General features: G+C 40.5%; 1 protein-coding gene across 1 annotated transcript in view; it reads left to right on the top strand.

Moving 5' to 3' along the window:
- Positions 1-22666, top strand: part of tbl1xr1a (tbl1x receptor 1a) — a 67640-nt gene that overhangs the window by 35614 nt on the left and 9360 nt on the right. The window contains exons 3-10 of the mRNA XM_039811108.1: positions 16737-16838; positions 18601-18746; positions 19394-19619; positions 20011-20147; positions 20233-20234; positions 21184-21325; positions 22010-22073; positions 22472-22569. Coding sequence (XP_039667042.1) covers positions 16781-16838; positions 18601-18746; positions 19394-19619; positions 20011-20147; positions 20233-20234; positions 21184-21325; positions 22010-22073; positions 22472-22569 — 873 coding nt within the window. The 5' untranslated portion in view covers positions 16737-16780. The remainder of the gene's footprint in view (positions 1-16736; positions 16839-18600; positions 18747-19393; positions 19620-20010; positions 20148-20232; positions 20235-21183; positions 21326-22009; positions 22074-22471; positions 22570-22666) is intronic.

Below are 22666 nucleotides of genomic sequence, written 5' to 3'. Positions count from 1 at the left end.
ATAGAAATAATGTTGCCTTGTCCTACAACCTCAGCCTGTCAGTCAGTCAAAAGGGCATAGTTAACCCATACCCATTATGGACCCCTTTTGCCTCCCTGTTATATATGCTATCAGCGTGGAATTTTGAAAAGTGTAACCACGCTTGCAACCGCTTTACCGTCATTGTCGTGACTCACGGTGACTTTAACAAAGTCTACGTTGTTTCGCTCCGTCCGCCCCACAGCTCTGCGTATGTGTGTATCTCGCTTTTTTAAGATGGAGTCTGGTGGGTTTAGCGCTAGCGTCTTCAGAGCTGTTTCTGGTTTTAAAAACAGAAAGGTCTCAAAGAGATTTTAAAGGTCTATCTCTGAAGGGATCCTTTCCCTAATGTTGTCAGACATTTGGAATATTAATCTGAGATTGTCGATGGCAAAACGAGCCCTATTAACTTACATTGTAGCTTGTTTCGCGGCTGCCGACTGCTGCGATCTCGCTTAATACTGAACCAATGTCCAAGATTGTTGTTCCCATCGGTCACTTAGAATCAAAACCATAGGAAAATAGGGTCCAGGTTGAAACAAACGGTAGCTACCCTTTAATTAACTTTATTGGTTATCAGGCAAATAAAACATTGATACAGATAATCTGCAAACTGCCCTGAAACGACCCGATAATCGGCCAGGGCCAATAATAGGTCTATCCGTACTAAAGAGGTTCTATAAGTGATTTGGGCGTCTGACTTTGGTGAGGTCTTCTAATCCAAGCCTAGAGCAGGTTAAGCTGCCCATCAAGCGAGGCTTGCTGGCAAGGCCTACATGCTACCATCTGTTACGGACAGCTAGCCTCGCTGACCTCACATAGGCCATGTGAGGCAGTGCTAGACTTGTCAATGCACTCTGTCACTCCGAGAGACCAGTAATCCTGGGAGAGAACGGCTGTAAAAAGTTTTCAACAGTAACGTTACCTGTATATCTGTATCAGTGTCTCTGTGTCCCAACCGGCACCGGCAGACGCCCGCCCACCAAGAGCCTGGGTCTGTCCGAGGTTTCTGCCTAAAAGGAAGTTTTTCCCCACCGCTGTTGCACTAAATGCTTGGTCTGTAATGTGTCTTGAGATAACTCTTGTTATGATTTAATACTATAAATACAATTGAATTGAATTAAGTGAAAACAGCATGCAGTTCCTTTTGAGCGACAGTTTGCTTTATTTGCCAGCGTTTCTCAAAAGCATTGTTATACAATCTATTCCAGGATATAATCTTAGTGATCCTAGTTTTTGGATCAGAATGAAATCTGTTTTAGCCTACTACTCTGAGTCCGTTCAGCTTTACAGATATCACACATAGCTAATGAACAATTCCAGATGCATAACACATTTTGCAGTGTGCATCTCAGATCACATTTTCACTAACTACGACCGCTACTACTGTCAATACCTCTGAAAAATCCAGCAAATAGACGGTACCTTTGGACATAGTTACTGCTCATTTTACGCAATATGAACAATAACGTCGCTGTCAGTGGGCTTATTTGTTGATGTTAAGCTATCGTTACCTCTGAAAAAATCCAGCAAATAGACGGTACCCTAGGACAGCGGTCCCCAACCTTGTTTGCGCCACGAACCGGTTTCATGTAAGACATATTTTCACGGACCGGTCTTCAAGGTGTGGCGGGTAAACACGACAAAATAAAATGATACGACCAGCACGAAAACAAATATCTAATAATATATATAATTTAAAAACAAATGTAAAATGCATGAAAAACACAATTTACCTTAATGATGTATCAGTGGGAGCCCTGCGCTTGTTTCTGTGCAACCAAACGGTCCCATTTGGGTGTAACTGGAGACAGTGACACCCAAAGTGCGTTCCTTATGTCCAGTTTATTCTGTGATTTTTGTAGAAAATCTCGCTTCACAAAGATACGATGTTGGAAACGGAAGCAGGGTTTTCAGTGCTTTTATGGCGACGTTAGGGTTTTCAGCCTTGATTTTCATCCAAAACAACGGCAGAGTTGTTCTCTCAAACATACTTTGAAGTCCACCTACATTTGTAATCTCCAGCAGCTGATCTTCCTCTTGCACGGACAAGCTCGATTCACCTGGTTTGTTCAGAACTGGGTCGCGAGAATCACCTGTTCCGATAAATCCATTTTTTTAAAGAGCTTGCTTTTTTTTGTTTATTTTTTTTTTTTTTTTTTGGGGTTGGGTGTTTTTTTTTTTTTTCCTCCTGCGGGCCTTTTTCCGCTGAGCAACAAAGCGTCGCAAAGACATTTGTTTACTCATATTTTAGCAAGTTTATGGCCTTCATTGAGCTGTAAATAACACATGACATGTGTCAATAGGAAGAGAGACAGGAGAGAATCCGGTAATTTTTCAAAATAAACCGTGGACCGGTGGTTGGGGAACACAGGTACCTGAAAACAGGTAATTTAACGTCACCGCTCTTTTTACACACAGTTATTTATTTCTATAATGGTCTTAAAAAGTCTTAAATTTGACTCTGGAGAGCGAATGGCCGTCCGCCTGACTTCAGTAGAGCAGACTGCTCTGCAGATTCGTGTAATCACGACTGCATGACTCTTCATAAATAGCTGAAGAAGCGGCTGCGACAACATTTTTATTTTTATTTTTTTATGGCGGTGTGTTGCTGCTGAATGTATAAGAGGAAACACTGGACTAGACACAGCTTCCTCTGGAGACACAATAAGCTTTATACAACCTTTTTTTGTATATGCTATAGCACTCGCTAAGAACTGTAAACAGACTTCAGGAGTTCCCCTTGAACTTTTACAACCACGCCACCTTCTTAAATGAGTAATACAGTTGGTTTCACCACAGGTATCTATTTTTTATAGTACAGTTCCATGTCTTGCACATTTGCAGTTCTGTTTACAATGTATTATGGCTGGCTGTGGTAACAGTATAAATGAGAATATTTCAGGGCTATTTGGTGTGTTTTAGAGCAAGAGACTATGAAAAATATCGGATAGTCTTAAATCGTCCAATTCCCCGCTGCCTGAATTCCTTCCTGCTACTTTACTTTCTGAGAACAGGCCCACGCCGTCAGGTCTCAGACAGATCCTTTAAATAGGAATGAGCCCCTTTTCCACCTGCAGAGTAGAATCGGAGCAGCAGCCCGCACAGCTTGGGTCTTCTTACATATTTATGCAGCAGAGTCTTCAAAGGAAATGAAACCTACACGTTGTATATTATTATCACAGACCGGAAGAGGACAAAAGAACACACATGGTGCAGTGAGACATGTCAGTGTGCGGTGGCAGTTTGTGAGTTTCCTCAGACGTTTTTCAGTCTTAAGTTTCAGGACATGCACCTGCCATTTAAAGAGGTACTTTCACATGTGTACCATGAACAAAATATTGATTCAGTGTAGAGATGCACCGATTGACCGGTTGGTGACCGGAATTGGCCGATTTTCACGTCATCGGCCATGACCAGCGACCTGCCGGTCAGTCTGACATATACCGATTTTATGCCGGTCAAATTCACTTGGGCACCGCATGATTTACATCGCACAACAGCAGCACCACACATGCACATGCAGGGTTTCCGCTATATGCATCTAGCAGCGGCGCACTGTCGCTCAATCAGCTGTTTATGAAATGTCATAGAGTCGTAATTATACACGGCTTTGCAGAGCTGTGTGCTCTACTGATCTCAGGTGAACAGTCAGCTGTGCTCTCTCTCTCTCCTCTGAGGTTGAAAAACATGGAACATGAAAACCACACTCGCGCGGGTCCCGTGAAATATGACCGCTACAGTTTATGTGAAAATAGCGTTGGGCACCCTGACTTTGATGAATTTACTGTTTATGAGACAAGAAGCTAACATTAGCTAACGCTGTGGTCCCTCTGTATTACCGTTACTGTTTAAAACGCTTTCCAGGTTAGTGGGGATGCATACCGCTCAAAACCAACATTAAAAAAGTAGTAATCTTCCCTCAGCGTTTAGTTTTGTTGCTAAACTGTGTGTAAAATGAGCAGTGACGTTAAATGATCTGTTTCAGGTAACGGCACACTTGGGTACCATCTAATTGCTGGATTGTTCCAAGATAACCGTCGGTAGCTAACGTTAGCAGATAAGCCTGTTGACAGCAATGGTAGTGTTCATATTTATGCACAATGACACATAAAGCAAACTTGCTAAAAAAGGAACTACATGTTGTCTTCAGGTAACGTTACTGTTGACGTTCAAACAGGCCTGTGTGTGTGTTTTGAGAAATATCTTTAAACTGCAAGGCCTGTAATTGCCATTACCTATTTTCCCTGTTTTCATACTTACAGAAGTTAAGTTTGCTAAATATAACAAATTTTTTTAGTTGGATATTGGATGTAAAAAGAAGGAACTGGTTCTTCCCTAACATTGCCCTTTAGATGTGTGTGAATTTCCCACACCAGGAGTCATTTATATAGTTCTATTTTATAGCGATCGATTCTCCATTCAAAATATGTTCTATGCAAAATGTAAAATTTTCTATTGAAGAAAAGATAAAAAATAAACATTTGTGTGTGCTGTAAAGTGGTTAGAAAAAATTAAATCTGAATCGGCTGAAATCGGTATCGGCTGGTCAAACTCAATGAAAAATCGGAAATCGGAATCGGCCTAGAAAATTGTAATTGGTGCATCTCTAATTCAGTGTTGTCCAGTAAAGGCAACCGCTTCAGTTGTTAACATACTGTAGGTACATTCATGTTAAAATAGAATGGCCATTCACATACTATCACAAATGTCGAGAAAAGGGGCGTAGGGCTGAAGCTATCACTTGAGTTTGCAAGTATTCTACTAATTATTCCATCGATTAAATCGAGAAACCCGTAATGATTTTGTGTCTTAAGTGACTATTGGGAACAACCATTTTTTTAATTGGTCCAGTATTAAGCAAGACCGCTGCTGTCGCCCGCAGCACCTAGAGCTGTGACAATACCCGCAACGACCGTAATACCAGCGAGGACGTGATCACCGCATTTTTTTAAATTTGTATATATATATATATATATATATTTTTTTTTTACTTTTTGCTGGCATTTCCAAGTACTCTCCTCCAGTACAGGAGAACAGATGTCGTATGATATGAAATATAACTATAATTGCTTGTCACTTCAGCTTTGCAGAGGAGGGACAGTCCATTAAATAGGCTATATGGGGGATTTGTTTTGGGTGTCAGATTATTATGAATTATTTCTACAGGTAACGTTTAATATACTACACGGTAGGGAAGGCAAAGACATTTCTCCGTTCTCAGCTGAAATGGACACGTTAATGTTAACGCTGCAGTGTTTACCATTGCACGTTAGCCTCGCAGCTAGCGGAGTTTCCTTCTGCTTAAATTTCCGATTAAATTTCAGCCTGCATGCACGTTTTGTAGCCTAAAACAAGAGCTGCTTATATTGGTTGAGAGAGCAACGAGTTAGCGGACTGCCCAGTTGCCCTCTCTGCTCTCTGTCCGCCCAACTGCTATGCCCTCGCTGTGCCCTCGGCATTGTCGGCAAGCTTTCTGAACTGTCTGTGGAATAGATCAACGGAGAGGAGGGAAAGCAGCGCGGCCGTAAATGATAGGGGTGGTACGGTTCATGAAAAAACACCCGAACCGCTCGGTTCGCTAGTCTCGGTTCGGAGCATGTGTGTACCGCACGGTTCGTCAGTACACTGTTAATGTGCACTAACCTCTTACTGCCGTAGTGCCCACTTTCGACACCTATGTTAAAACACTTACTGGAAATGACGAGCGGGACGGGCGTGACAAACGCAACCCATGGCAGCTGATTGGACGATTGCGTCACATGGGTCTGGCTGGTCCCAAATTTCAAAACAGACTGTCATGGCGGCTCGTTCAGAATACGATCTCATATTGTACTAAAATAGTTTACCGAAACGTGTTTCTGAAAACATTTCAAGCGAGAAATGGGCCATGCAGTTGCTGAATCTGTCTTCATTTCAGATCGACAAAGGTCAGTTTAAAAGATTTTCATCAGATTTTGAGAGACACCGAGCCGACCGCTCCTCAAGTGGAGTGGGGTGCCGCTGCAGGTCACGTCACGTCACCTGCAGAAATGTCAAGTGGGAGAGAGGCTGGCCAGAGCTGGAGGATACGCCAGCGTCGTTTATAGTCTGGTGTGTGGGAACATTTTGGATTTCACGTTACCTATGATGAAATAAAACAATATAGAACTGCCACTGTGTGCACGTTTTGTGCAACATGCATTCAATATGTTAATTTTAGCTATATGCTGAAGTATATTCTGGAGTGTTAAAGAAAAAATAAGAACCGTACTGAACCGAAAACCATGACCCTAAAACCGTGATACGAACCGAACCGTGGGTTTTGTGAACCGTACCACCCCTAGTAAATGACCGTAAAGACTCTCACATGGAGCTGAAATGGAAACACTGTTGTGCAATCTTTTTATACAGTCTATGGCTGCAACATATGTTGTAAGGTTTAAGCTTTTCCTCACAGCGGCACGCACTCATACGCTACTCTCCGTTACCGCTCGCTCTCCTTGCAAGACCACACGGGCACTGACGTCACTCACTCAAGGCACCCTGCCATTCTCTCTCTAACTTATGCTGCTCTCGCAACAGGGTTGCGGTCAACCGCGCTTCTCTGGTAATAGACTGTTAGTAGCATAGTTCCTTACCAAATTGTAATTTTATATAAGTGATGATTGGTGAGACTATATATTTTTATTATTATTTCAATTGTTAGTTGTTGGCACTTGACCTTTAAACATGTTACGCAGTTAGACAAAATGTTTTATGATAATAAAGAGGCATGTTTACTTCATAGGCTGTGTACCTCTGTTAATACATTATCTGGCTCAGATAGCAGTAGGGCTTTGACTCCGAACTTCGTTATTCGAATATCATTCGAATATTAAAAAAAATTATATTCGAACGAATATTAGCCATCCCTTAATATTCGAACCTGTTATTTGTAAATGCGTTTGCTTGTAAACGTTTTCAGTTCAGATTCCGAGGCTTTTTTACGCATTTCAAAATGTAACTACACGTCGCGGCTACGCACGTCTCTCGGCCGTGGCTCGGTAGCGGTGAATTCCCCCCTAATTCTCAAAGAAAGCTGGCTGGCCCAGGGCCAGGCCAGCTCAGCGGCGTCTTTCTCCCGTCGCGTTCCGCTGTCTCTCCTACCTACACCGGCGCCGCACTCTGTCCCTTCTCTCCTCTGTCCCTTCTCCCCTTTCTACCTGCCTGCTCAGTGCTGCTGCACAAAGGGGGGGAGGGGCTGCTCCTCAGTCACAGAACAGAAGAGAAAGGTGAATGTTTTGGCGGCCACAGGAGAGAAATACATGGCGTGCTCGCTGGACAATACTGGCGACTCTTTTTTTATTTTACAGAAAGTCGCCAGATTTGTCGCTAGTCGCTAGTCGCTTTTGTGAAAAAAAGTCGCTAAGTTGGCAACACTGGCTCGATGCACACACCAGCACACGAGTATAAACATCAGACCACTTACGTAGGCTATGGTGAAAGCTCCGAACTTCCTGTCGAAAGCACACTGTTTGTGTTTAATCCAGGGTCTGACTTAATATTTTTTTTAAACTGAAGGCATTTAATGGTCAAAATATTAATAAATATTCGAATATATTCGAATATTAATATACAAACGAACCTCGAATATGATTTTTGGGCAAAAGTCAAAGCCCTACATAGTAGAGATAGAACCAAAAGATGTATCCTGGAATTGATTCAAAACATTACTGTTTGAAAAAGTAATAAATAAATAAATATATTTTTTTAAATTTGACTGAAAGAGACAATTATATTGTTAATTGCCATTATTTCTGAGAGAATTAATTGTGCAGCAAGATTTGGAATTGTTACAATTCTAGCTGTACGTGAATTTGGCAACGTCGCACTGAATTCACGGAGATTGGTTGACTTTGCGTGAATTGTTTGCGACGCAAATTCCTCATCCATGTGAAACACGGTGGGCTGTACTTAGTTGTAGGGATTAAATCAAGTGCATTGATGATTTTTAGTTATCGAATTGTTTCAGCCCTTGTAAGCTTTTAAAAGCCCAGGCTAGGGCTGCACGATTATGGCCAAAATGATAATCACGATTATTTTGATCAATACTGAGATCACGATTCATTTTCACGAGTATTTGTTGATTTTAACCAAAACAAATTTTATTGTCACATAGGCTAATTATAACTGCTTTCACATCCATATTGTGCTACATTCCTCCTTTGTTGAAGGATACTATGAAGGAGTCATTTCAGCTTTTGTGGGACCGCTTTCCACACATGCGCATTTGTCGTGAAAAGATACAGGCAACGCAATGTTCTGTTCACGTTAACGGCGCACGTTAAAATCTGGTGCCAATATGGTAATGTTAGCCTACAATTAGCTAGCTACAGTAAACACTAATAACACATTACACAGCAGGTAACGTTAGCCTACTATTAGCTAGCTACAGTAAACACTAATAACACTTTATACAGCAGGTAACGTTAGCCTACCGTTAGCTACAGTAGTAACTGGACACAGCTAAAATGCTGACAGCTAAACGGGTGTAGTGTGACTGTATTTCACGGGAGAGGATTCCAACAGCAGGACGTACAACAGTCTGCCGCTAAAGCTATGAGCTAAAAGACACAAAATAGCACTGGTCACTGCTGTTGTCTGAAAAACAACACTGATGGGACAAAAATGTTGCGTTTACTGGTAAACCTCGGGACCGACTGCTATCTGTTGTGGAATTTTCCTCACGTTACTCTGTCCTCTGTGACTGTCTACATCTAGAAACTAAGCTTGCGCGGTGCAGGGAACAACTCTGATTGGCTCATGGAGGCACGTGATCAGACAGTGGTTTACGGTGCTTTGAAAAAAAAAAAACTTTGATACAGAGCATTCTATGAACGGATTGAATAATTTTAAATATCGCTCAATCACGTGAATTTGATGGTGGGAAGCCCAAATCATGATCGTGATTAAAATTCGATTAATTGCGCAGCCCTAGACCAGGCCTGTAATCCATTTTTCTAGAAAAGAAATAGCAGGGTGGGTTGTACAGTGTCACTACATGCATGTTCATTGCACAATGTATTTGTTGTTTGTATTTAAGCTCAGCAAACAAATGCAGTTGTATGAGCAGTGACTCTGTTTTCCTAGAAGCCTATAGTTGGCGTACTGCATGTGATGCATGCACACGGCAGTAAAAACAATCGCCCCCTCATCCACTACCCTAATGTCTGCAAATACATCAGTCATGCATGCTATCACGTTCGTTGCTAAGAACAAGCATTGATTGATGTAAAGCTAAATGTGTTGTGACAGCAAGTAGCGCATTATTGATAAGGTGTTATATTTTTACCACATTTCTTTGAGTGAGCTAAAGCCTTTGATTGAATGTTTCATTAGCCAGTGTTTGGGTTAATGAATTATGTATGCTAGTTGATAACCCAAGGCAAATATGATTTACTTAGTGATTTTGATTTCATGTTGTGAGGGGCGGAACCTCCCCCGCTCTCATCAATATGAATTCCGTATTGCTTTCTCAGTACCACGTCACAATCAGGGAACAGAATATTTGCTGCAAGTATTAAATTACAGGGTTTTCCCTCCCATTATAAGGCTTAGGTGCAGCACCCAGATCGCTAACCGTTAACACCTAAGCTGAACTAATGTAACTAAATGACGTCTCAGATCTAAAGATTGTAGTTTTGTCCCCAGTGGACTTCTTTAGCAAGGTTTGTTTTTAAGCTTTTTGAGTGTTATGTATTCCTTATGTGCTCTAGCTTTTCCAACGTCTTAGATACAATTGGTGATAATAATGGTCCAAATTTATGTGAAATTGCATCTTTTTTTATTGAAAAACGTAACATTTTGTTGACGGAGAACGCCTAAACACCCACCAAATTTGTGCACCTAAATCTTTCACAAACCTAGGGAAAACACTGAAATTGTCCTGTCCTTATTCTCTTTCGGTGCTAATGGATAGTCCTCGTGGGTCTCTCTTTTTCTTCCTCTCTGGTTGAGCTGTGACTTGATTTAAGATTTACTGTATAGTCCAGTTTGCCACTGGCAGCAGTCAAAAGGGGGTGAGGAGGGGGAGAGAGAGAGAGAGAGAGAGAGAGAGAGAGAGAGAGAGAGAGAGAGAGAGAGAGAGAGAGAGAGAGAGAGAGATTCCCTTCTCCTCTCCCATCCCCCCTCTGTTCTCCCACACTGTCAACACAGAGGATCCTGGCTGCGTATGGTGGCTGCACAGCGCCACTGCAGCGGGATGGCGGTGGAGGGAACGACAGCGTTCTGTTTACAAACCGGTGGTCCTCCCCGGGCACTGCTGCTGTCAGCTGGGATTTGCGCAGAGGGTCTTAGTGATCTGTGACTCAACAGTCTGCAGGTTTTCATTTCAGCCAAAACACAACAGCATGCGACTTGACTTTCTACTCAGCCTCCCATCTTGTTTTAGGTGTATTGATTAAAGCGGCTGTTGTGTTTGATTTAACTACACTCTTGCATGCTCTTACAGCCTATACTCTCTACCCACCACAGTACATGAAATGTATTGTTATAGAAATGTGTCTTGACTAATGAGTAATGTTATAATCCATCTTAGATTCATCCTCCATGAATTTTTTTTATTTTTTTTTTTATTTCAAAACAAGAATAAATTCTGCCATGAGTTAATTACTTTGTGCAGTTTCCTGTGTTTGAGGAGTATGACTGGGCAAGGCAGCAGTCAACACAGTGGAGACAGGTTGAAATGATCTCACTCAATATGTTTGGTTTATGAACACAAGATTTGAACCCACTATGTGTAGAGTTCAAGATAACAATGCACACTGCTACACTCAATACTGTGCCTGAAGGCATCTTGTCTACACGCATGGAGGACTGAAGCTGCTGCTCTGCTAATGTGCTGCTCTAGCAACACAGGCTGTGTAGACACGTCATTGATTTACATCAATGGGCCTGAAAGTTGCATGGGAGTGTAGTGTGGATGCAGTTGGTCTAAATTACAGGACACAATTGTACATTTGTTGGGTGATTTATACCTGTAATAAGCTGCAGGCACATTGTACTACAGTGTATTGATCTTGTCCACCTTCAAGCTGGTTAACTGGCAGCCCTAATAGATAGATAGATACATACATACATACATACATACATACATACATACATACATACTAGGGCTGTTGGAACGAATTCCGAAAGTCAAATACTATTCGATCATGTCTGAACAATAAGTTACAGGAGTTACAAACACAAGTCATTGTAAGCTAACGTTGGTACAGGGGGGAGCGACAGGCTGCGGCTGGAAATCGGAAGGACGGGAAATAGTTTTAACATGACTTTAAAATCGGCATCCACCGACCCAAAATGCTTATGTTATCAGTATTTAGCTCATTCTGGTTTCCTAACTGCGTCGCAAATTATAGGTGCTTAGCTAGGAGCTTCATGGAGACTGCTAAAGCTTATGTTAGCTGCCCTACAGCTGTCAGAGTTAGCTTCCACTTCATAGGTTACCTTCTAACAGCTGTATTCTCAGTAACGTGACAATGTGCAAGAAACGGGTTGCTTATAAATTATTAAAATAGTAGTGGCAGCACCGTTTGGCTTAGTTAGCAATGCCGTTAGCATCATGGCTAACAATATTGTTACTTAGTTAATGACCAGTCGTCTTGGCTGTGCTTTATAACATGTCGAGCAATGTTAGCCTTTACAACAGAGCTGCTTCATTACGTTCGTTAAATAATATTTTATTACATAGTTTTAGCTGATTTATGTTTGTTGTTGTGTGCATGGTGGAAAATAATGTAAACCGAGAGCGGCGTGCCAGAAATGTAATGTGCCATGACGTAGATCCCCTTCAAGACCAGGCTGATGTTGGTAGTCCCTCTAGTGGACAGAACGTGTAACAACAACCACATGCTTGTAGTAGCATTGACAATGCATAAGCCTGAGTAGTGTAGTACATATTTATAACAGGATGCATTTGAGCTTTTAATATTCAAATATTATTTGAGTATTTAAAAAAATAAATGAAATTTGAATGGTATTATAGAGGAAGACTGACAGCTCTAATACACACATGCATTCATACAAACATACATACATACACACATAGAGTGAGGGAGTGAGAGAGGGTGTGTGTCTGTCAGGGAGAATGAGATATTGCCGGCTTGATTTTTCTCCTTATAACAATATTTTTTGAATTTTGCAGACAGTACATTATATGTAAGGAAAACTGTAATTATGTAAAATGTAATTTCTTCCATACGTCCCAAATGACTCCCTATATGTGTTTTTCTTGGCAGATTTTTCCCACTTACAGTAATAGTAAGAGGAATACGACAATAGTTTTGATCAGGTTTTAGTGGTAATGCTGTGAATTCTGCTTCACCCTGCCTCAAACAGTTGCCAACTCAGCTGTAATATGGCGGTTTTCCATTACATGGTACTAGATTTCGCTTGGACTCTACTCGCCTTTTTTGGTTTTCCATTAAGAAAAAAGGTCCCCGGTACCTGCTAACAGGTTTTTTTTTTGTATCGCCTCCGTCGAGGTTTCAAGTGAGCTGAGGCGATACCAAAAGGTGACGTGAAAACCTGCAGACTACTGATTGGTCAGAGAGACTCGTCACTAATCACTGCGTCATCATTGCTAGTGACAGATGGAGGGGGGGTGGTGTCCTGAACAAACCCGCCATTTGTGCCAGCGGTGTTTTTTTTGTTTGTTTATGCCGAGAATCAAAATCGCGTTTTACTATGACGCCCAGCCCCCATGCCTCGCGCATAAGGTGGTACTGGTCTGCAATGGAAAATGGAGGACGGGGCACCACTGCCAAGCCGAGTAGAGCTGGTACTAGCAGTGGGTAAGCGCCAATAATGTAATTTGCACAGTATCGGTTTCAGTGGAGAGTTTCTGTGGAAATGTTGCTTCAGAGCTAAGTCTGCAAGAAACATTGTATCTCCGGAGTGACTTGTCATGAATGTGGTCAAATGTGAGGATGTTGAACATTGACTTTTAAGCCAGGTGCGGCATTAGGGCAATGTAGCCAGTGGGTTAAGAGTTGAAGTGGAGTTTACACTGAGCAGAAAAATCAAAACACCTGTACAATGTAACACATAGCTATTCACATGGTTTTTGATTCAATTTGGATTCAACTCTGGTTGTTTGTGATTTTGTGATATTATTATTATTATTATTATTATTATTATTATTGCCTTTTAATAAACCTGCACTAAAAAACTTCTAGGACTGTTTTTTCCCTGCTGAGGTAGTTTCAACAGTGGCACACCAACCCCATCGTGGCATGTGCTGTGTGTAATGTTTATGGCTTTATAATGAATTTGATATTTGCTATGTAATGTGAATAGTGTTCTATTTTGACCATGACTGGGCGCTCTTAGTTCACCTGCTCTCACATATTACTTTGAGTAATTCCTTTGTGTCTGAGGTGCTGTTGGTGATTGTTCCACTTCAAGTGATACAGTACATTGGCTCCAAAAGTTTCTTCCTGCAAGCCTCTTGTCGTGCCGCAGAAAACGAGCTTGTGGAGGGCTGTGTAAAGTACGAGTCGAGCTGAGGCTGTGTAGGCAGAGTTCCGTACTCCAGGCCATGCTCACTTGGGTGCATACACTCATAGACAGTCATTAAGTAATTTTCTTTATATCGGTCATTTAATTAAAAGAAATATAGCCACTTTGTGATTCATTTCTTTGTAAAGGGCACACATCTCGCATAAAAATATAAATATTAGACTCCTATTTTTACGCTTGTAGAGCAGATCTCTGCGGTGCATTCATGTGCAATGTAGCCGGCCCGTCAGGTTGCTAGTTGTGGAGTCGTATGCAAACTAACATACATAGCTCACACACAACTTTATTCTGAGGTTCCACAGTTTTCTGAAATTCTCCCAAATGAGGCTTTTCAGGTTGTTTGGAGTGCGAATCTCTCTCTGCTTCTGAGGCCGAGTTCTCTGCCATGACAGTAGGGCTGCGCGATGAGAGGAAAATATCTAATTGCGATTATTTTGACTGATATTGCGATATGATTCACGATATTGGAGGGAATGATCATTTTTGTATCCTTATTCCCATTTTCATTGAGAAATATTAAAATATACATATTTTTTAAATCATTATAGTGTGATTTTTGCAAGGATCTGTACCAATCAAAGATTTTTTCTTTAGTCTGTAGGATAGGATTTGTATTCTGGGATGTCTCTGCAGAACCACAATTCTTAATTCAGAATGGTTGAACACATATTTTGCCTTTAACAAATATTGTGCCCCCTCTGCGATCTGGATACTGCACTAGTCCATATTGCAATTTCGATAAAATAGTTTGTCTCTATGGAAAATGCAATTCTCTCTAACTAGAGACCGAGCGTCCAGGAACAGATAAGTGTCGCTGAGCCAACATGCCAGAGAACAACTTCACCTCTTCTTCTGTTGTCTTGGCCACAGAGTTGTTGCCAGTCTCCTGGGTCACGGACACATCCCCAAACAGATCAGCTATGGCAGCCTTTATTCTCTTGTGAGGGTGATGCAACTGGCTCTAGTGGGACGTCTGTTGCTGTAGCTTGATTATGCAAGATTAGCGAAACTTGTCAATGATCACAGGAGTAGACACACTGGCTATCTTCTACTTTATACAATGCCATGTGTATTGTGTAATTGTAACCTGTTTGCTGTCGCAGTGACCAGTTTTTTCCTCATGTTATCATTAAAGAATAATCTAATCACCTGTGGAAAATATATAAGATGATAGCACCTCAGTGTGAAATCTACAGTTTGATGACCAACTCGACAAACGTGTTATTGTTAACGTAAATGTTAAAGCCACATGTCATGCTAAATGTTTTGGTGTTCCGTACCACATAAATCATCCTGGGAAATGAAATGTAACCTAGAGCTCACAGTACCCACGAGTGTTTCACCCGCCTAAATGCCATTAAATGCTTCAGACACTGAGCTCCAGGCATTACATGGCTCATTATTCTCAGGGGAAATGGGCTTTGAGCTGGTCCTTATTTGGGATCTGGCTCTCAGGGAGTTTCTGAAGTTGTGGTTTCCAACCTTTTTGGTTCATGAAACCACGGACAAAAGCAATGTTGAATCACGATCCCCTGACATGTTCATGGATGCACAAACTGAAGAAGTCATACCACAGGAGGTGTTACAATCCTGGTTACTTCTTCCCCTTGTATTTTTCAGTTGACAGTTTGTAGTGGATTGGTACTTAAATTAGGGCATTAGATGATTCACAGTATAAGTGGTCAGATGGAGAAGCAGCTTCGAAAACCTTATGTATCGTGATTTATTTATTTTTTGCAGCAATTTTTAAATATATATATATATATATATATATATATATATATATATATCGATTAGAATATCCATGTCATGTACTTCTTTACAAATAAAATAAATGTCAGACTGACTGACTGAAGTGATGTGCTTTCTTCTTAGAAGAAACAATTTTTAAGAAATGTCTCATGATATATTGTCTCTAGAAGTGTATTATTAAAATTTTGTTTTGTTAAAGAAGGATAAGAAATCGCAATACTCAATACTATTGAATCGCAATACTTCTAGAATCGCAATAAATGAAAATTGCAATAGAAATGGAATCGGCACCCATGAATTGCGAAAGAATCGAATCAGGACAGACTGTCGTCAGACTGTGTGGAGCTCCTGAAGTCAGACAGGTCTTACCAAATTTGCAATTAGCCATCAATTTTGGTAAAACGGCCCATATTTGAGCCTTATATAGTTGATTTCTCGCATAAAAAAAAGTATCAGTACCCCCCTTTTATCGGCGGTAGTGACGTTAACATTTGTGTAGACAATAAGCCACACAAAGGTGAGATTTATACCTGATCAGAAGTGTAGGGATAGCGTGCATATTCGAAAGCAATACAGAATGTCTGAGAGTCTTTCTGCATTATATTCCGGTTAGTTTTTGTAGTTTGAATTCTCACCTGCCACCTGAAATCCATGGTTTCTATTGAACATTTTCATTATTTTTTTTTCTACTTTCTTTTAGGCGTCCATATTCAAATAGTCTTTATTATATGATGATGATGATATATCACATGTAGGTCTGGCACAATATGCTTTTTTCCTGATTCAGTTCCTCCTCCCCCTAGGAGATAGTAACTCCCAACTCACTTGGCAAAGTGTGTAGTTTAGTAAGCGATGTGATGTGGTTCATGTTGATGTGGATGGCGATGATGGCGGTGGTGATGATGATTAGGATAATGATATCTATGCAGCTGATGTGGACAATTTGTGATGATGGAAGAGAAGTTGATCCATGTATTCAACATGCCTGGTCACATTGCACTTTATTGCGGGGATTTGTATTTTTTTTTCGTCATTCTGCTGCTTTTTTAGATGTTATTGATGCTGTGCTTTATTTACTTGGAAATGTCAAAGTCGGTCACCATCGTTGGTCTTCTAGCCCACTGGTATTCAGGTCACCCCTCCCCCCCAATCTCCTTCTGTGTCGTATGTACTGTGTACTGTATGTATTGTATACCTTGCTGCAAAACCAATTGCCCCACAAATATGATGTAGTCGCTGCCGGCGGTACCGTATAAACAGAAAAAGATTTAGGTGAATTGTTGGTAAAAATATGATTTTCAATTTTTTTCTCCCACCCCTACTATATTAAATGGCAGTCACATGTATTGCCTATATCATGTACATTGAGCGGTAGTGTTTCCCTTCACTGATGATGTATGTCTCTCTCTCTCTGTGTTTTCCAGGCTAGGTGTGTGCGTGCTGACCTCATGGTGTAACAGGAGTAAAGATGAGCATTAGCAGTGATGAGGTCAACTTCCTGGTCTACAGATACCTACAGGAGTCAGGTATCCTCTCAAGACCCTATTATATTTATCAAGACAATATTTTCTTCAAATCTTAAAATGTCATAACATATTGGTAATTAACCAACTTTTGTTAGGGGTGTGCTTTCCCACAAATCTATTGTAAACTATCAAACTCTCTACTAGGGCTGCACAATATATTGTTTTCTTTTAATCGTCATCGCGATATCAACTGGCGCAATAAACCCATCGCAAAAGGCTGCGACATATCATGAAAGATACTCAGAGATTTTTTGTGTTGGTTTAAAGGAAATCAGTGGAAAACTTTAAAATGTAACTGTCACTCTTTTTTAGTGGGGCCTTTTATATTAAAATTAATGTTCAATTTGTTCAATAAAAGAAAGTTGGAAATCATTTCCTTTCATTTGTTTTAAATTCATTTAGCAGTTTGTTGTATTTTAGCAGAATACTGAAAGCAACAGAAGTGACTACACTTTTAATATTTGTTCGTTATAGTGATATTCAACAACGTTATCACACACATCGTGCAGCCCTACTCTCTAGCCAAATCGGATTGTTTTGATGGTACGCCCATAACCGGCACCGCTCCAGGATATCAAAACGCTGACAATCTCTTCACTTGAGTTGCAGTTGTTCTGAGTGACGGATGATTCGAGGCAGTCTGTGCTGGGTTTTCCCTGCCATTATATGGCTAAAGCTTGATTTATGGTTCCGCGTCAAATTGATGCCGTGGCTACGTACGTAGGTACGCGGAGACACGGACCCTACACCGTAGCCTGACGTGCACCTCTCAAACAATGTAACTACACGTCGCAGCCATCACGTCGCTTGGTCGTGGCTTGGTAGCACCGCATTTCCCCCGACTCATTTCCTGGTTCTCCTTCTCCATAAACAATGTTGACATCCTGCAGAAGCAGTACATAATATTACCAATGACAGCGAATCACCTACCAGTCATTCTGTTGTAGTGCGGAGTCAGAACTGGTTGTTTACTAATGCGCAATGATAAGCACACATAAAATAATGTTCATCACACTAGTTGAGTGCCAAATAGCTAGCTAGTTAGTGAATAAGACTGACGCTTAAGTACTATGCCTGTGTTATAAATGTTAACTTTCCATACCCTGTGAATCCATAATGCGTGAGTGCTTTCGCTGTAGCCCACCTACTGGAGGCAGCTGTTATCGCAGTGGAAAATAAATCCGCCACACAACAATGGAAGTATGCTCATCGCGTAATGTTTTGAATACGCCTGACGCGCCCAATGCAACTCGCGTGTTGGCCCAGGGCTTGCGCATCAGCTGGTTCAGGTGTGCTAAAGTAGAGAGGTCTGGAAAATGGGCAGCTGTAGAGGTTGCAATACAAGCAATCTGTTTTGTAACCTCCAAAAGAAAAATGTATGAGAAATACTCAAGAATGTGAAAAGAAAAGAATAGTAGCAGTGGCTTGCAAGTAACACAATATGGCAGTGGAGAAAACTGAGAAAATGTAGTTCTTAAATAAGTCATGATTTACTGTGATACACAGCAAGGGTCGACCGATTATTAGTAGTTAATGAAACCGAAAGCCGATATTTAGAATCAGTATGCATTAACAGTAAAAATTATAATCTTTTAGTCAAAATTAAGATTTTGGAATGGAACACAAAACGTAATAGCCTACTTTCATAATCGCCCAGTGCCTATAATCGGTTGAGCCCTAATACGCAGCATGTCCTTGCCTTCCAACGCTGAAAATATCTTCTCCTCCCCTGCCTTCTTCCTCCCGCTCTTTTCTTCTCCAGGGTTCTCCCACTCAGCATTTACATTTGGCATAGAGAGTCACATCAGCCAGTCCAACATCAATGGTGCTCTGGTTCCCCCTGCTGCCCTCATCAGCATCATCCAGAAGGGCCTGCAGTATGTCGAGGCAGAAGTCAGCATCAATGAGGTGGGTCCTCTCCTCTCCTCTCGCATTGAGTATTGTGATTTTCTTTTCCTTTTCCTTCTTTTACAAAAACTAAAGTTGAGTCATACCCTTCTAGAGACAGTATATCATGAGACATTTCTAAAAACGAATTGTTTTCTGAGAAAAATGCACATCACGTGTCAGTCTGACATTTATTTCACTTGTAAAGAAAAACATAATACGGTTCTTCTACATTTTCTGCTTTCGCTCTGTTTTGCTTGAAACAGATATGATGTAGTTGCCGTCGGCGGTACCGTATAAACAGAAAATATTTAGGTGAATCATTGGTAAAAATAAATTGATTCTTTTGTGAGGCTGAAGTCAGCATCAGTGAGATGGGACACAAACAAGATGACGAAATTCCTCATTTGGGAGTTATGCTCTGTGGGGGAGGATGGAGAGTTGGTGGTTTTTGATTAAGAAAGCACAGTTTTTAGTTTTATTTTTGTGTGACAGGTTTTTGTGTGTTTTTTTTTAAATTTTATTTAGGATTTTCTTTTAGGATTTTTGTGATTGTGATTCTTGGCTGAAAATGGTCCAATAGAAGGACTTTTGAAACCTGAAACCTGAAACCTCTTCTCTTCTCTTCTCTTCTCTTCTCTAAACTGGTCATTTCTCCCACTCTATAGGACGGCACATTATTTGACGGGCGGCCCATTGAGTCTCTGTCCCTGATTGATGCCGTGATGCCGGACGTCGTTCAGACGAGGCAGCAGGCCTACCGTGACAAAATGGCCCAGCAGCAGGCTGCCGCTTCAGCACCAACATCGACCACGGGGGGCAACATCGCCGGCAACGCCAAGAACGGAGAGAATACTGCCAACGGGGAGGAGAACGGAGCCCATGCCTTAGCTAGTGAGTAATACGTTCACTGATAGAAAAGGACGTGCAATGATGGTTTGCTACCTGCGATGGCAAAGATATTTGAGAAGTATTTTCATTAAGGAAGAACTAGTATTTGACCTTTTGGAATAGTAGTAAAACCCGAAAAAGTGGAATTCATAAGTGAACATTTAATTAAGATGTTTTGGTCAAACATTTTTGGTATGAAAATGTAAATGTTAGTAATGAAATATTACTTTACACCCATATTTGGCTGTTAGTGAACACTGTGAGGGTAGTTCACTCACACCAATAGTGGTAAAGAATTGCAAAGACCTTACAGAAAGGTTGTAGACCATGTATTTTCTAGACATTCCTGGCTTGCTAACTTGCTGCCTCGTAACCCATCCAACTCTGTGCTTAGACAACCACGCAGACCTGATGGAGGTGGACGGAGATGTGGAGATCCCTCAGAACAAGGCCATGGTCTTGCGGGGCCACGAGTCCGAGGTCTTCATCTGTGCCTGGAACCCAGTCAGCGTCTGCCACCATCGGCCCTGCGTCCTTCCTAGCAATCCCCTGGCACCCTTACCCTTTCCTTCCATCGATCTTTCCATCCATCTGGCGCTTCTCTACCCTCCATGAGGGGTACATTGGATTCTATCGATCAGTGTATATGGTAGTATATATATATATATATAGTATATATATATATGTATATATATATATATATATATATATATATATATATATGTATATATATATATATATATATATATATATATGTATATATATGTGTGTATATATGTATATATATATATGTATATATATATATATATATATATATATATGTATATATATATATATATATATGTATATATATATATATATATGTATATATATGTATATATATATATATATATATGTATATATGTATATGTATATATATATATATATATATATATATATATATGTATATATAAATATATGTATATATATATATATATATGTGTATATATATGTATATATATATATATATATATATATATATATATATATATGTGTATATATGTATATATATATATATATATAATATATATATACATATATATACACACACACATATATATATATATATATATATATATATATATACACACACACATAACAGAAAAATCCCACCCCAAACAACAACTGATGCTGCAATGTACACAAATTAAATTGGAAGAATGATAGAAAAATATATTAAATATGATTACAAACTAGGACTGTACAGGAAATACAAAGCATCGTCTCTGCAGAAAGGAATGCAACCGTCTCCAAAGTCTCCTGAATTTGTCTGAATTATGATCAAGGTCATAACTCAGTTTCTCCAGAGGGAGAAGAGTCTATATCTGTGACGACTACATGCCGACTGTAGGGACCACTTCAGCAAGATCCATTTTTTTTCTTCTTTTTTAGCCAGAAATAAAATTATTATTAACTTAAGATGTTTTTGATCAAATCCAGTTAGAAATTGTCTGCCAAACAATGTTAAAGCGGGAACACGTTGTCTACGGAAACATGCTTCATGTTGAAATGGGTCCGTCTGTTTTAGGTCTGGGGATTCGACGGCTCGCATCTGGAACCTGAGTGAAAACAGTACAAGCAGCTCAACACAGCTGGTCCTGAGACACTGCATACGAGAGGGAGGGCAGGATGTCCCCAGCAACAAAGACGTCACCTCGCTAGACTGGAATGTAAGCCCGCTAACACGCGCACACTCACCCATCATGTGATATGCGAGTCTCCCTGCATGGGTGCATTTGTTCAAAATATGGGAGCAGGTCATAGTTGTAGGAATGGAAGAAATATTTGTCATGCAAGTCAATTACGCTACTTCACATCTTTTTTTTGAATAGCTTTTATCAGCATTTCTTTTCTTTTTCTTTTTTTATCTTCAAAAAATGTTTGACTTTGTTTGCTAATGCTTGTTGTTTTATAAAATGTGAACACTTAACATACTGTACATGCATAGAAAGCAAACACAGCAACAAAACAGTCCTGCATACAGAAGAAAGGCAAATTGCAACAAATGCCGCATCCCAGAGGATCTTCCAGAGTACTCTGAACATAGCTGTTGATGATGTCTAACAGTTGAAGCTCATCAGAGAGTGGGATTTTCCTTTAGTTCAGCCAGTGGATTGTAAACCTGAGCCAAGGGCAGAGCCAGAAAAAAAAAATTCCTGGAAAGTGTCCCTGCTGATGAAAAACACAGGCCTCTCTTCTAATCCCAGCTGAATCACAGCACACGTTCATTCAGCCTGGACTCTGCAAGGCAAATTCTGCAACTGCAACCGATAACGTTAAGGCCTTGCCATGCTTACCTATCCGGCACGAACACTCTATAAGCCACTCTTACTACTTCTCTCTCTCTCTGGCAGAGCGAGGGCACGCTGCTGGCAACAGGCTCCTATGACGGCTTTGCCAGAATATGGACGAAAGACGGTGAGATGACTGCATTTATTAAACACATACATGTATTATTTGATCCCAGGAAACCCTGCAATTTCATATCAAGAGTTCTAAAACAAGATACAAGTGTATTGATGTGCATATATTTATGTATTAGCATAGTATAGGAGAATGAATACAAGTGTTGCTGTGGAAACTCTCATAATGATTGTGCTGTGGTGATTTGGTTTGCTTATCTTGTACTACAGCCTGTACGCCACATGGTTTAGTTCATCCTTGAACAATGCTGCCACCTAGAGGCAGGTTTGCATGTTGCCATTCAGGTGCTGACCCATTTGGTGTCATTCAGACCCTTAGTGGCTTGTTGTTATTTTTCAACATGTCATACTTACTGATTTATTTTTCCCTTTCTGTGTGTTTTTGCCCCACAGGGAACCTGGCCAGTACACTCGGCCAACACAAAGGTCCCATCTTTGCCCTTAAGTGGAATAAAAAAGGCAATTTTATCCTCAGTGCAGGAGTAGACAAGGTAAACCAGGATCTGTTTTCAAAACATTGAATAACTTATGGCACGATTTAACAATCGTGCTGTTTTAATAAGTGGATCAAACAAATGTGCCGTGTAG

The sequence above is a fragment of the Perca fluviatilis genome, chromosome 9, assembly GCF_010015445.1.
Source record: "Perca fluviatilis chromosome 9, GENO_Pfluv_1.0, whole genome shotgun sequence".
In the NCBI taxonomy this organism is placed as follows: Eukaryota; Metazoa; Chordata; class Actinopteri; order Perciformes; family Percidae; genus Perca; species Perca fluviatilis.
Note: the sequence above shows the minus strand (reverse complement) of the source record. Positions and strands in the feature narration are given on the sequence as shown.